Source organism: Pseudophryne corroboree, chromosome 7 (assembly GCF_028390025.1).
Source record: "Pseudophryne corroboree isolate aPseCor3 chromosome 7, aPseCor3.hap2, whole genome shotgun sequence".
NCBI classification, from domain to species: domain Eukaryota; kingdom Metazoa; phylum Chordata; class Amphibia; order Anura; family Myobatrachidae; genus Pseudophryne; species Pseudophryne corroboree.
In genome coordinates, this window is record NC_086450.1 from 111,991,345 (window position 1) to 112,004,713 (window position 13,369).

General features: G+C 38.4%; 1 protein-coding gene across 20 annotated transcripts in view; it reads left to right on the forward strand.

Moving 5' to 3' along the window:
* NEB (nebulin) overlaps positions 1 to 13,369 on the forward strand; it is a 249,685-nt gene that overhangs the window by 207,140 nt on the left and 29,176 nt on the right. For 11 of the 20 annotated variants that reach the window (XM_063933546.1, XM_063933551.1, XM_063933563.1 and 8 more), the window contains 8 exons: positions 53 to 145; positions 1,795 to 1,887; positions 4,823 to 4,915; positions 5,296 to 5,388; positions 6,486 to 6,578; positions 9,096 to 9,188; positions 10,472 to 10,564; positions 11,392 to 11,499. In XM_063933546.1, coding sequence (XP_063789616.1) covers positions 53 to 145; positions 1,795 to 1,887; positions 4,823 to 4,915; positions 5,296 to 5,388; positions 6,486 to 6,578; positions 9,096 to 9,188; positions 10,472 to 10,564; positions 11,392 to 11,499 — 759 coding nt within the window. The remainder of the gene's footprint in view (positions 1 to 52; positions 146 to 1,794; positions 1,888 to 4,822; positions 4,916 to 5,295; positions 5,389 to 6,485; positions 6,579 to 9,095; positions 9,189 to 10,471; positions 10,565 to 11,391; positions 11,500 to 13,369) is intronic. The other 9 variants (XM_063933561.1, XM_063933562.1, XM_063933549.1 and 6 more) reach the window with 8 other exon arrangements.

Here is a 13,369-nt window from a genome sequence, read left to right on the forward strand (position 1 = left end):
AAGGAGGAAAAGTTCTTGTTGTTAACTTGTCATCTTAATTCTAACTATTAAGATTTTGTACAAAGAAGAAGTTGGAACGGGAACATCTATTGGGCACACCCCAGAGATGGAGAGAATTAAAAGAACACAGGATGCCATTAGCACGGTACAATAAAACAAATAGTAATCATTTAAACTCAGCTGTCCTACCCTAATAACACCCTAAAACCTTTCACATGATCTAATAATTGCTTGCTACCTTTTTTTAAAGTTAAGTAATTAACTACCACAACATTAACCTTTATTCAAAGAACAGAAATCATTGTGAACTTGGATGTGTATAATTAGAGAGGAATACATAACATATATACTGTATATATAATACAGTAGTAAATAAACCTTTTTTTTTTTAGTTCTTTGTACACTCTATATTAACCCTAAACATAACATTACAGTTTAACATAAATGGAGCTAACAACTTGGTGTATTTTTAAACAATATTTTTTAATCTGTTTTTCGTAGTAATAATAATAATAATAATAATAATAATAATAAAAACCGTATTTTGTTTATGGAAAGTTATATATATATGAATTATAAAGAGTTTATGTGCTTTTTTTTTTGCCTAAAATAATGGGGCTATTTTCAGACTGGATCGCTGCAGCAGCGATCGCAGTCTGAAACCCTTACTGGAGTGCGCACGTGCAGTGGCCGCACTGCGCGGATGTACCCCTGGAGCCCAGTGAGTTGCTATCAGCATTCCAGGACTGCGATTGCAGCAGAGGCAATCGCGGGGCGGGAGGGGGGGTTCCAACAGCGTTAGAATGCCGTTGGTGGGGCGCAGTCCGCACAACACAGGCGTGTCTGGACCGTTGGGGGGGTGGGCCACGGCGGCTGTGTGACATCACACGCAGCCTCTGCGACCCGGAACACAGCGAGTAGCGGCCTGCCAGCGCGCAGGAGCTGCGCTGGCAGGGAGCTACTCACCAGGTGCAAAAACATTGGCTGGTACTTTTTCTCCATGCCCTTTATCTCCATCCAAGGCTTAGTAAATAGACACCTATATCCCTTCAATTCACTAGACCACAGATACTCAAACTCAGTCCTCAGGACCCCACACAGTGCATGTTTTGCAGGTCTACTCAAATAATCAGAAGTGAAATAATTAGCTAGACCTGTGGACCTTTTAAAATGTGTCAGTGAGTAATTAATACACCTGTACACCTGCTGGGTTACCTGCAAAACATGCACAGTGTGGGCTCTTGAGAACCTGGGCGCTAGACCACAGGTTCTCAAACTCAGTCCTCAGGTCCAAAACCGTTCACGTTTTCCAGGTCTTCTAACCGAATCACAAGTGAAATAATAAGCTTCTTTTAAACTGTGTCAGTGAGTAATGAATACACCTGTACACCTGCTAGCTGATCTGGAAAACATGAACTGTGTGGGGTCGTGAGGACTGAGTTTGAGAACCACTGCACTAGGCTGTACTCTAAATCAGTGATGAGATGCTGCATTCTCAGTGATGCCACTGAATGAATAGACTGCTTTCTAATTAATTCTTATTTATAATAATAGAAAGGGAAGGTCAACTATCATCCTGCCCACAGAGTAATATCAGAGCGCAGGGTAAATGATTAGAAAATATCTGGGTAGCAAATCACAGCATTACACTCAACAGTGCCATTTCAATAGTCTCTATATGTACCTGTCACATAGTGCTACCCATGCAAGTGTCATACATGCAGTCATGTATGGAACTGTCCATTGTGCTAAATGTGCATCGTTTTTGTCTTTCCATTGTGTGTCATTTCATAGATTAAATACAAGGAAATTATTGGAAAAGGAACTTCCATTCCTGATCTCCCAGAAGTGAAACGCGTAAAGGAGACCCAGAAGAACATTAGCTCGGTAGTGGCTGATATATATATATATATATATATATATTTTTTTTTTAATACATGTGTTTGACAGTGTCCTCTTCTCCCCTATACTAAAGAGTCCTTCACTTCCTATCTAATGTCAGATTTACTATTGTGCCTCACCGATAATCCAATAGATCTGTTAGAAATGTCTCACTTGTGTTCCAATTGCAAATGAACCAAAGTATTGACTTTTAACATTACATTAATTGTACAACTAACTGAACTGTTAGTCTGTTTTGCCTTGTAACAAGAAATTCTTCCTAACTGCATTTGTAATGGATGCCATTAATAGTCCTGAATTGTCTTGAAAAATGCATACAGTGTAATGTTACTGCTTTAATGGACCAATACAATGAAAATACAGGTTGTCTTATGTAAAGATTGTCTTTAGATGAAAAAATGTCTCTGACCAATAACCAATAGGAAATTAGCCTGTATTTATCTAATGGAAGTTTAACATTGACAGCAACAGTACTGCAATGGTTTAGCATATATTGTGTTCTTAAATACAGTGGGGCAGATGTATTAACCTGGAGAAGGCATAAGGAAGTGATAAACCAGTGATATGGGCAAGGTGATAAAGGCACCAGCCAATCAGCTCCAATATGTAAATTAACAGTTAGGATCTGATTGGCTGGTGCCTTTATAACTTGGCACATATCACTGGTTTATCACTTCCTTATGCCTTCTCCAGGTTAATACATCTGCCCCAGTGTTTGTAAATGAACCATCCTGTTGAACTTTGCTGTTCAGGTGAGTGTAAGCAGTTTCCCTCTGTCATCAGCCACTTTCTGCTACATAGATCAGCTGCAGTGTCTTTCAGTGGGATTATTGACAGAAAGTATGCTTCGCTTAAAACATCTCCCGTCACAATTCCAACTTTATCTGAAGTATCTTCATTTGTGACATGTCCCTGAGACGTTTACATGAATGTGTTTCTAAATAATAGTTCTAGTATAAAGCAAAATTGTATCTTTATGTTATGTGTGCTGTTAGGCACCTATAGTATACGTGTGAACAAGCCCTATCATTCATTATTTGTGGCATATCACTGAAAATGAATCACCCAAATATAACCAGTATGTGGCGCAGCAGATGTCTCCGATACCTCTTGTGGTCCCCATAAGGAGGCTAAATTTTGCAAAAATTACTGGGAGAGGGTTCCTCTGGAATGCCCCCTGGCAATGGCCGCCTCATATGTGTGGTCAGTGGACTGTGCATTCGCAGTAGCTCTGCGGGTCCCGCTATAGAAGTGAAGTGACTGCTAATGTGATCACTTAGCGTCTAACCCATTGCAGGGACAAGCTCCTTTCTGAACCCCTTTCCCTAGATGTGATTTTTGATACATTGGTGAGATACATAATTTCATATTGCCATGAATATGGGGGATAACAAATTAGTTATTTGGCTTAAAAACCAATAGATGATACTTATGCCCCACACACTGGTAAAATGGGTAAATATGTATGAAATACTATTGTACTTTCTGCATTTTAGTTTCATTTTATATGCATAGTGCGTTTGCCAATACAATCTATCAATAGTTACAGTATTGGCAGTGTGCATTAATACATAATAAATAGGTTGGTCAGAAATTTTACATTTTAGTATACAATTCCCCGCTTTGACATATTTTAATTGGCTTTTCATGCATTTCTTTTTACATATGGAAAGTACAAAAAATAAAAATAGAACAGTTGTAAATATCCCCAAAGATTTACAGATATATACGTAAGGGAGCAAGGTAAGTTGTTAATTATGAATACAATATTTTGTTATTCCTATGAACCAAAGATTTTAATGACAAAATTAGTAGCTAAAGGTGAGATATTCCCAGTTTTTTATACACTTTATACAAACTAATTTCATAACAAGCTGTAAAAGTAGAAATAGCAACCAGTCCACAATAATATTTAATAAAAAAAGAAAAAGAAAATGTGGTTTCCATGGATTACTACACATTGAATGCATGTTAGTAAGTAAGCAGCAGAGTATCATAAATTTGGAACATTGTATGATGTGATGAGTGTACTACAAACAAATGACTCTAAAACTGGACATGGACAGACTGTTGCCATTTTTTTTATGAAGCAAATTAAAATGCAATGGGTTTTTTTTTTTACGTGATAAATGAAAGGAGAAATCGAATGATTCTTCTATATATTTAAACATCTATTTTACACATCGAATGTAAAAAACAAACAAAAAAACATTCATGAAGCTTAGTTCTGAATTTGACTTAAAAACTTTTGCTTTTTTAAAGGATAATTCAGTTTTTGGTGAAATATCCTATGTAAAACCTGGTCCCAAAAGATTAGTAGTCCAATAATCAGGCTATGCTGCGAAAGCCCACCAGTGCTTCTCTCTATACTGTGCACTGCCGCTTATAGGTTGAAGTTGGAAAACAAAACACAGGCTGTCTGGAATAAGACCAGGTCCGCAGGACCAATAAGGGATGAGGCACACATCACTGGGCCCTCCTCACTACGAAATTTAAAACAGGTTCAGTATGATGTACCGGCGGGTGGGATGCTGACTGTCAGTATCCCGCCCGCTAAATGCCGGCAGCGGGGCATGTGCAAAGAGTCCCCTTGTGGGCTCGATATCTCGCTGCAGGATCTATTCCCACTCTATGGGTATCGTGGACACCCAAGAGTGGGAATAGTCCTGTTTAGCCGGGATTCCAGCTGGCAGCATTGCCGGCTGTCGGGATTCTGGCATCTGTATCCTGACCGCCGGGATCCCAACAGCTGGCAAATTAAACGCATCCCTTTAAAACAAATGTTAGCACTACAAAAACACAACAACATTCACCCAATAGCATTTTATTTGGTTGCAAAATATAGGTAATTATAACAGTGTGTTATTGAATATAAGACTTGGTTATCGGTGCTATCTTCCACACTCTTTTGTGTTCCTAGGTCATGTACAAGGAAAACTTGGGGCAGGGGACCCCGACACCTGTGACTCCTGAGATGGAGCGGGTCAAACGCAACCAAGAAAACATTAGCATGGTATTTCCATCAATGGGCTTTGGTTTCAAACCCCCTCCCCCAATAATACATTCCTAAAACAATGACATTATAACAGTTAATGGCTACTTTTGTAAGTTTTGATCTTTAACATTTAGATCTAATTATCAATAAATTTCAGAATAATTATATTAACACATTTTCCTATTAAATCCTAAAACTTTCAACTTACTTTTTAATTCTGAAATCTTATGTTTCAATATCCTACTAAACAAGTGATGTGGAATGTCAATCAGCTTCTCATTGATTTTCACATAGAATAACTCAGTTGTTAATAGAAAGCAAGAGTCTGTTTGTTTATAACAAAAAATATTTTGTTTATTGCTTAGTAAAATTTTTGGGGTACTTTCTTGTACCTTCAGGTTATGTACAAAGAAAACTTGGGGCTAGCAACACCTGTACCTGTGACTCCTGAGATGGAGAGAGTAAAACGCAATCAAGAAAATATTAGCTCGGTATTTATAAACATAAAAAGATCCCGCTAACATTGGATTAAAATACCCAAATGTAATTTCCTTAATGCCAATCCTTGCATTTAACATTTCGTATAATATAACGCCTTCCTAAAAACCTCTTCTCCTACGAACCACGCATTTCTCCATTGCCATTGTGTTTCAAATGTTAATACCTATTCCTCTATGCCACCCACCTTTTAACTACCTAGGTATTTTCTAATTTCTTCTGAACAATATCAGTCATGATTCCTGGGGGGAACCTTTAACCTTTTTACTTCCTATATTATCTAACCTTTGGAAAAATCTCCTCTGACGCTCACCCATATCTATTCTTGTAAAAAAAATCCTTTACTTCTCCTCTTATCCTCACCTTGACCTTTTCTTCTTGCAAAAAATCCTTTACTTATCCTCTTACCCTCACCCATATCTTTTCTTCTTGTAAAAAATATTTGACTGTGTTCTATGGTTGTATCTAACAACATCAAGATCTATTATGTTAACTCTATGATATATAACTTTATCAAACTCTTAGGATAACTTCTACAATGTTTTGAACTGTAATATCAGTGCTATGCTGATACCCAGCCTATTCTGGATCACATCAGCCCACTCCTGCTCCAGTCCTAACCTGTACCCTCCCTGCTTTACTTGCCACATGGTACTCCTCACCTTCTCCTGCAGGGTGGCCATCTGTCGCCATTGTGGGTCAAACGCAACCAAGAAACCATTAGCATCAATGGGCTTTGGTTTCAAACCCCCTCCCCCAATAATACATTTCTAAAACAATGACATTATAACAGTTAATGGCTACTTTTGTAAGTTTTGAGCTCTAACATTTAGCTCTAATTATCAATAAATTTCAGAATAATTATATTAACACATTTTCCTATTAAATCCTAAAACTTTCAACTTAGTTTTTAATTCTGAAATCTTATGTTTCAATATCCTACTAAACAAGTGATGTGGACTGTCAATCAGCGTCTCATTGATTTTCACATAGAATAACTGTTGTTAATAGAAATCAAGAGTCTGTTTATAAAAAAATAATTTTGTTTATTGCTTAGTAATATTTTTGGGGTACTTTCTTGTACCTTCAGGTTATGTACAAAGAAAATTTGGGGCTAGCAACACCTGTACCTGTGACTCCTGAGATGGAGAGAGTAAAACGCAATCAAGAAAATATTAGCTCGGTATTTATAAACATCAAAAGATCCCGCTAACATTGGATTAAAATACCCAAATGTAATTTCCTTAATGCCAATCCTTATATTTAACATTTCATATAATATAATTCCTTCCTAAAAACCTCTTCTCCTACGAACCACGCATTTCACCATTGTGTTTCAAATGTTAATACCTATTCCTCTATGCCACCCACCTTTTTAACTACCTAGGTGTTTTCTAATTTCTTCTGAACAATATCAGTCATGGAACCTTTAACCTTTTTACTTCCTATATTATCTAACCTTTGAAAAAATCTCCTCTGGCGCTCACCCATATCTATTCTTGTAAAAAAAATCCTTTACTTCTTCTCTTATCCTCACCTTGACCTTTTTTTCTTGCAAAAAATCCTTTACTTCTGCTCTTACCCTCACCCATATCTTTTATTCTTGTAAAAAAATATTTGACTGTGTTCTATGGTTGTATCTAACAACATCAAGCTCTATTATGTAAACTCTATGATATATAACTTTATCAAATTCTTAGGATAACTTCTACAATGTTTTGAACTGTAATATCAGTGCTATGCTGATACCCAGCCTATTCTGGATCACATCAGCCCACTCCTGCTCCAGTCCTATCCTGTACCCTCCCTGATTTACTTGCCGCATGGTCCTCCTCACCTTCTCCTGCAGTATGGCTGTCTGTTTCCATTGCTGGTGCAAGGAAGAGTGCTCCCTGGCTGCTGCTGATGTCTGAGACATGACAGCTATCCAGTTAATAAAAAGATCAGATAATCTGAATGTTCACTTCAGCAGGAGACAAGTGTATTGATCTTGTGGGAGGCAATAACCTGTCCGTTGCATACCTCCCAACAGTCTACAAATAGAGGATAATACTTTTATGCACTCCTAAAAAGGGATTGTAGCCTCACTGCATTGGGTGTTGCCTTCCATACCCGCGAGTCAGGTACCCCCCCATTTTCATCATGCTGGGGGCAAGTCTCTCTCTCTACTGATTAGATGCTCAGCAGGTGACAGGGAGCCTCCCAACCTTCCCCCCACAGTGGGATGCTGCGGTCCATAGGTGGGACAGTGACCGAAAAGCAGGACTGTCTCACCAAAATGATGACAGTTGGGAGGTATGCATTGTACAACTATGTTATCGAGCACAGTGCTGCATGTGAGATGTAGACTGAGCAGTGTCATGCTATGTGGAGAGAAATGTTGGCAAGCAGGGAGTCATAGACTGAGTGTTAGACAGTGGAAAGAGAAGGGTCCTAGTAGCACAGGGAAATGTTGTGAGGCTCATATTATAGTGGATTCTTAAGTAGGTCCTCAGTTTTATCAACACAACATGTTTTATAGATCTTCTCCCAGAAGTGGCGTTAAATGTCAAAGACAAACTATATATTACACCAATGCTCCTGTAAAGAGCTTCACACACATTCCCCTATTCCAGTGATCAAAGCTAATAACTGATTAACTGTGCCTTCTCATGTAATGGATAGAGGTGTTGCTTACAGTAACCAATCAGATTCTAGCTATCATTTTGTAGAATGTACTAAGCTAATAACTAAACAGAGTGGTTGCTGCAGTCTACACCTTAATCCTTTTTAGAAGGCTCAGAAAACACCTCCTCAGTCCATTATGGAATCTTCCGAATAAAAAAACGGCAATTATATATATATATATATATACATATACACACACACACACACAAAAGAAAACTGCACTACACTATAGTCCATTATCCGTGGGTGCCCGATCGATAAATAGCTTATAAGAATATCCACTATGTGGATATTCTTTTTTATATATATACATATATATATATATATAGACGTATGTGTGTATGTTCCGGCATAACTCTGGAATGCCTGGAGCAACCAAACTTGGTATACATATGACTTTCAATCTGGAAACAAATACTGTGGGGGTAAGACACCCCTAGGGGTGGGATGGGGGTGACATGTAAAAATCCATAGTTTTCAGCATAACTTTGGAATGCCTGGAGCAATGTACACCAAACTTGGTACACATGTGACTTACAATCTGAAAAACAAACAAACCTGTGGGGGGTAGCATACCCCTAGGGGTGGGGGTAGGAAGGGGGTGACATTTAAAAATCCATAGTTTTCGGGGTTGCGGAGATAAATAGTGGCACTCCTGATGCCGTTTCAGTCAAGTTCACAGAAGAGTCATGGTGTCGGCGATACCAAGTCACGAAGGGGGGAGGACACAAAACTCTGTTCCTAGAAAGGTTGATATTTGCACCAGCGTTTTGACAGCAATCCGGGGAAGCCCAGAGGTGCGGCCTGACAAAGATTGGCATTATTCTTTAAATTCCGTAGCAAAGCACGGGTATTCAGCTAGTATATGTGTGTGTGTGTGTGTGTGTGTGTGTATATATATATATATATATATGCACAACGGAATTTGCGGCGCTATATTAGAAACTGATAACAATAATATAATTAATTAGACCTTCTTGTGGTTGTGGTCCAAATGGCTAATGATAATGATGGCTACCTTTGTAACCTGTAGGTTATGTACAAAGAGAACTTGGGGACAGGAACCCCCACACCTATCACTCCAGAGATGGAGCGGGTCAGACGCAATCAAGAAAACATTAGCATGGTACCTTTTGGAGACTACGCAATATACTTCAAGTGCATTTATAAACAAGCTACCTATCATATTAAAAGTCCATGATCAGATTTTAACATTAGTAACAAAATGCCGCCTTTAACATTTTTGTTTGTATTCCTCTTTCCTTATAACAGTATTAGGCAGCCTGCAATAACAAACCCCCCTCCCCCCAGAAAATTGCTTAAAGAGAATTAAAATAAACATTGTTAGATCAATATCCCCCTAATTCTAACACATTTATAATGTCTACAGCTCCTGGTTAATGGATTCTGATGGTTTTATGTGTGCTAGAGCATAGTATAGGTGTTTTTAAACTTACGCAAGAAGGCCACATAATGATAGTCTTTTATTCTTTTTGATAACAAATTAATGCACAGTGCATTGTAAAAGTTAATTATGAAAAAAATAATTTTAATGGATAAAGTGAACTTCTTATTCAGAGCCTACAGATGGTGTGGTATATGTTATACATGTTTATGATGCAGTGTGGTCGTTGTCTAAATAGAAATTTGTAGTAGACAGTATAGGCAGCAAAGCATGAGGTGTAATTGTCAAGTATTGCAAGCTAATTTATATTTTGAGTAATACAATTCTCAGCAATGTGAATAAGGTACCTGTAATAATCCATCAGAACTAAAACAGGACACAGGCAGGTATTTATAATTCCTCAATGTAACTTACTACAGCTATTGCTGCTTAAAAGGAATTCCATTCTTGTAGTTCGATTTTTATTTAAAAACCAGAAATACAATGTACAATGATCATATAATACTCAGTGGTGGAAATTAAGTCAAATTAGGCTACTGAAACAAAAAACTATTTGGATAAAGCTGAAAGGTCTGTCAATTGAATGTTCAAGCTGAATAGATATTTTCTCTTCTGGTGCAGAATCAAGTGATCAAATCAGATTGATTGTATAGTAAAATAATTTCAATCAGCAGATTAGATTGGTGTGCAGTCATGATGTCAACATGTGGACATGTTTGTGATTAGCTGATTGTTTACTTGATATTAAATTCTCCTACCATTTGGTCAGTATTGGAATGCATAAATTGGTTGCTTAATAATGTTTTCATTGCCCTAACCTGCCAAGTTTGACCAACTGAATTGCAGATTTAGACTCACGTGTTAGTAAGAAATATGTTTGACAGTTCTTTAAGTCTAACTTTCTCTTACAATCTTCCCCTCTGTGCAGTTATGTTACACTAAAACGTAACACTCATTGTGTAACGTTATGCATATTTGTAGTGATACTTCTTTGTGCACTTTAGGTGTCATATAAAGAAAATTTGGGGAAAGCTACACCAACGCCTGTCACTCCAGAGATGGAGAGGGTTAAACGCAACCAAGAAGCGATTAGCTCGGTATTTTTGTAAACCAGCTAAAAAAAACCCCTCTAACACATTTAATAGTCTACTCTGTGCTGTGTATGAGTTTCTTAATCTACATTACAATATCATTTATAACATCTTTCCCAAGGTTTACAATCTTGACTATATACTAAAATATAACATTCAGTGGCTGGTGGAATTCCCTATATAATACATATACTCACTGTGTTTTAAGAGATGAATTTGAGTTAACTAGGTAAAGTCTTTACTGGGTGTTAAACATGCTAATGTTACTAGATGTGGCTAATAGAGTGGAAACAATGGCTTTTAAGACAGCTATAGAATTGTAACATTCCGTACAAACAGTCATTTAGAGGAATCATTTAGTCAGGCTCTACTGTAATCTTTAAATTATTTTTTAGTTACAGATATTAATCACTAGCCAATAGTGTGGTTTGTGTTTCAAGTTCCAATAATTTCATTTCAAATACTGCTGTTGGATTCTGAACATATATCTGTATGTAGAATAGATGCATCATTAATTTATAGACCATAGGACAGTCAGAAATTTGCAGTACTGGTTTGTATATTAATTTATTTATGTCATCTGTCATTATCATAATCAATTTCTAATAATTAACAACCCATGAAATGATATGGTTTAGAAGGTTTCATCTGTTATCTGAAGATCAGGTAAGAAATGTGTTCTTCAATGTCTCATTCCCGGTTGAAAGAGCTTTGATTACTTACGGTTTGCTGCTAGTTTACACTACTACCACCACTCGTGACAAATGTCCCATCACTTGGACACAACAGCCATCCTTGTGCAGTCCCCTGACTACTTATCTCTTCACCTGCAGGTATTGTATTCAGACAGCTTCCGGAAGCAGATACAGGGAAAAGCGTCTTTTGTGCTGGATACTCCCGAAATGAGACGTGTTCGTGAATCTCAACGCCACATTTCATCGGTAATAAATATCTTTGCTGTCTTTGTGATTAACCCTTGCTGCTATCATTGTTATTTTTATACAGTCTGCAGAGTAGGAAGATTACGGATGTGTCCTTATACATTATTGCTGCGGTCATGACAAACATCCCTTCTCAGCACGGGATCAGTACTAAATCCCGCTGGATGGGATCCCGGCGGTCGAAATACAGACGCCGGAATCCCGACCACACAATCCCGACAGGGGTGGCGAGCGGAACGCGGCCCCTTGCGGGCTCGCTTCGCTCGCCACGCTGCGGGCACGGTGCCTCGCTGTGCTCGGCACACTATTATATTCTCCCTCTATGGGTGTCGTGGACACCCACGGAGGGAGAATATGTCGGGATTGTGCTGGTCAGGATTCCGGCGTCGGTATTTCGACCGCCGGGATCCTGTCCAGCGGAATCTTGACCGCCTCCCCTCAGCACACCTGGTCACATGCGACATACACAAATGTGTCTCAATTGCAATGAAATCCGTTTTATGAGACTGCACTGATTATTTTAATAGGCAACACTTGTATATCTGTGTGTGACTGAATCTAAGGGGTAAATTTACTAAGGTGGGAGTTTTTTTTAGGACTAGTGATGTTGCCCATGACAACCAATCAGATTCTACTTGACATATATCTAGCTGCTTCTAGAAGATAACAGAAAGAATTGGAAATGGAGAAGGATTTGGGGGTGCTCACTGATCGTAGAATTAGCAGCAGTGCCCAATGTCAGGATGCAGCAGTAAAGGCCAATAAAGTATTAGGATGCATAAAATGGGGACTAGAGACAAGGGAAGACAGTGTAATCCTGCCACTGTATAAATCATTGGTACGGCCGCATCTAGAATACAGTGTACAGTTCTGGGCACACTATAAAAAAAAGTCATCAGGGAACTTGAAAAGGTTCAGAGAAGAGCTAGAAAATTGATTAAGGGCTTAGGGCGGGTTTCAAATTATATATCACGCCCAATCTCCTTTCTATAGTGATCCCCGTTATCATGCATATCGCGTCCATAGTAATCAGGTTTAGCTGCGTAAAGGGTTATGGCACCTTACTAGCTCGGGGGGTAGCAAGCTGGAATGATTATATCATGCCCGTCAGCAGGAACAGAAAGGGTGTGGAAGGGGGTGAAAATAATTGAATACTGCCCATAGAGCCTTTGGATTATGAGGAAAGACTAACTAGGTTAGATAAGTTTACACTAGAAAAGAGGTGTCTAAGAGGAGACATTATTAATATTTACAAATACATTAAGGGTCAGTACATGTAACTATCAGGTGATTTGCTTATTGAGAGATCTGTACACAGGACACGCAGTAGTAACCCCCTAAGGTTAGAGGAGAGGAAGTTTCATACCCAGCGAAGGAAGGGTTTATTCACAGTACAGGCAGTAAAGATATGCAATTCTCTGCCAGAGAATGTTGTAATGGCTGACTCAATTGATATGTTTAAGAAAGGGTTAAACAATTTTTTAGCTGAAAAAGGCATCCAAGGATATAACCTTTAATAATAATAATAATAATGTATGGTAGAATGTGGGTCAGTAAAAGTAAGTTCAGAGCATAGCAGTAGATCAAAATATAGATTGAACTCGATTGACAAATTGTCTTTTTTCAACCTCGACAAATATGTAACAAATACACACTCACTAGGTACTATTGAAGGAGCCACATTGCCAGTTGGTCGACATGTATCTGCTGGGCCTTGGGGGAGGTCATAATCATTCAGTACCTCCTCCATGGCCAGCTTCCTTCACAATACAATGGGAAACCTGCCAAAATAGGCTGATATTCAGTCCTGCAGGCATCTCTTCTCTCTGCAGGAAAGTATTCCAGCAAGTGAGTGTTGTTTTGGGTCATT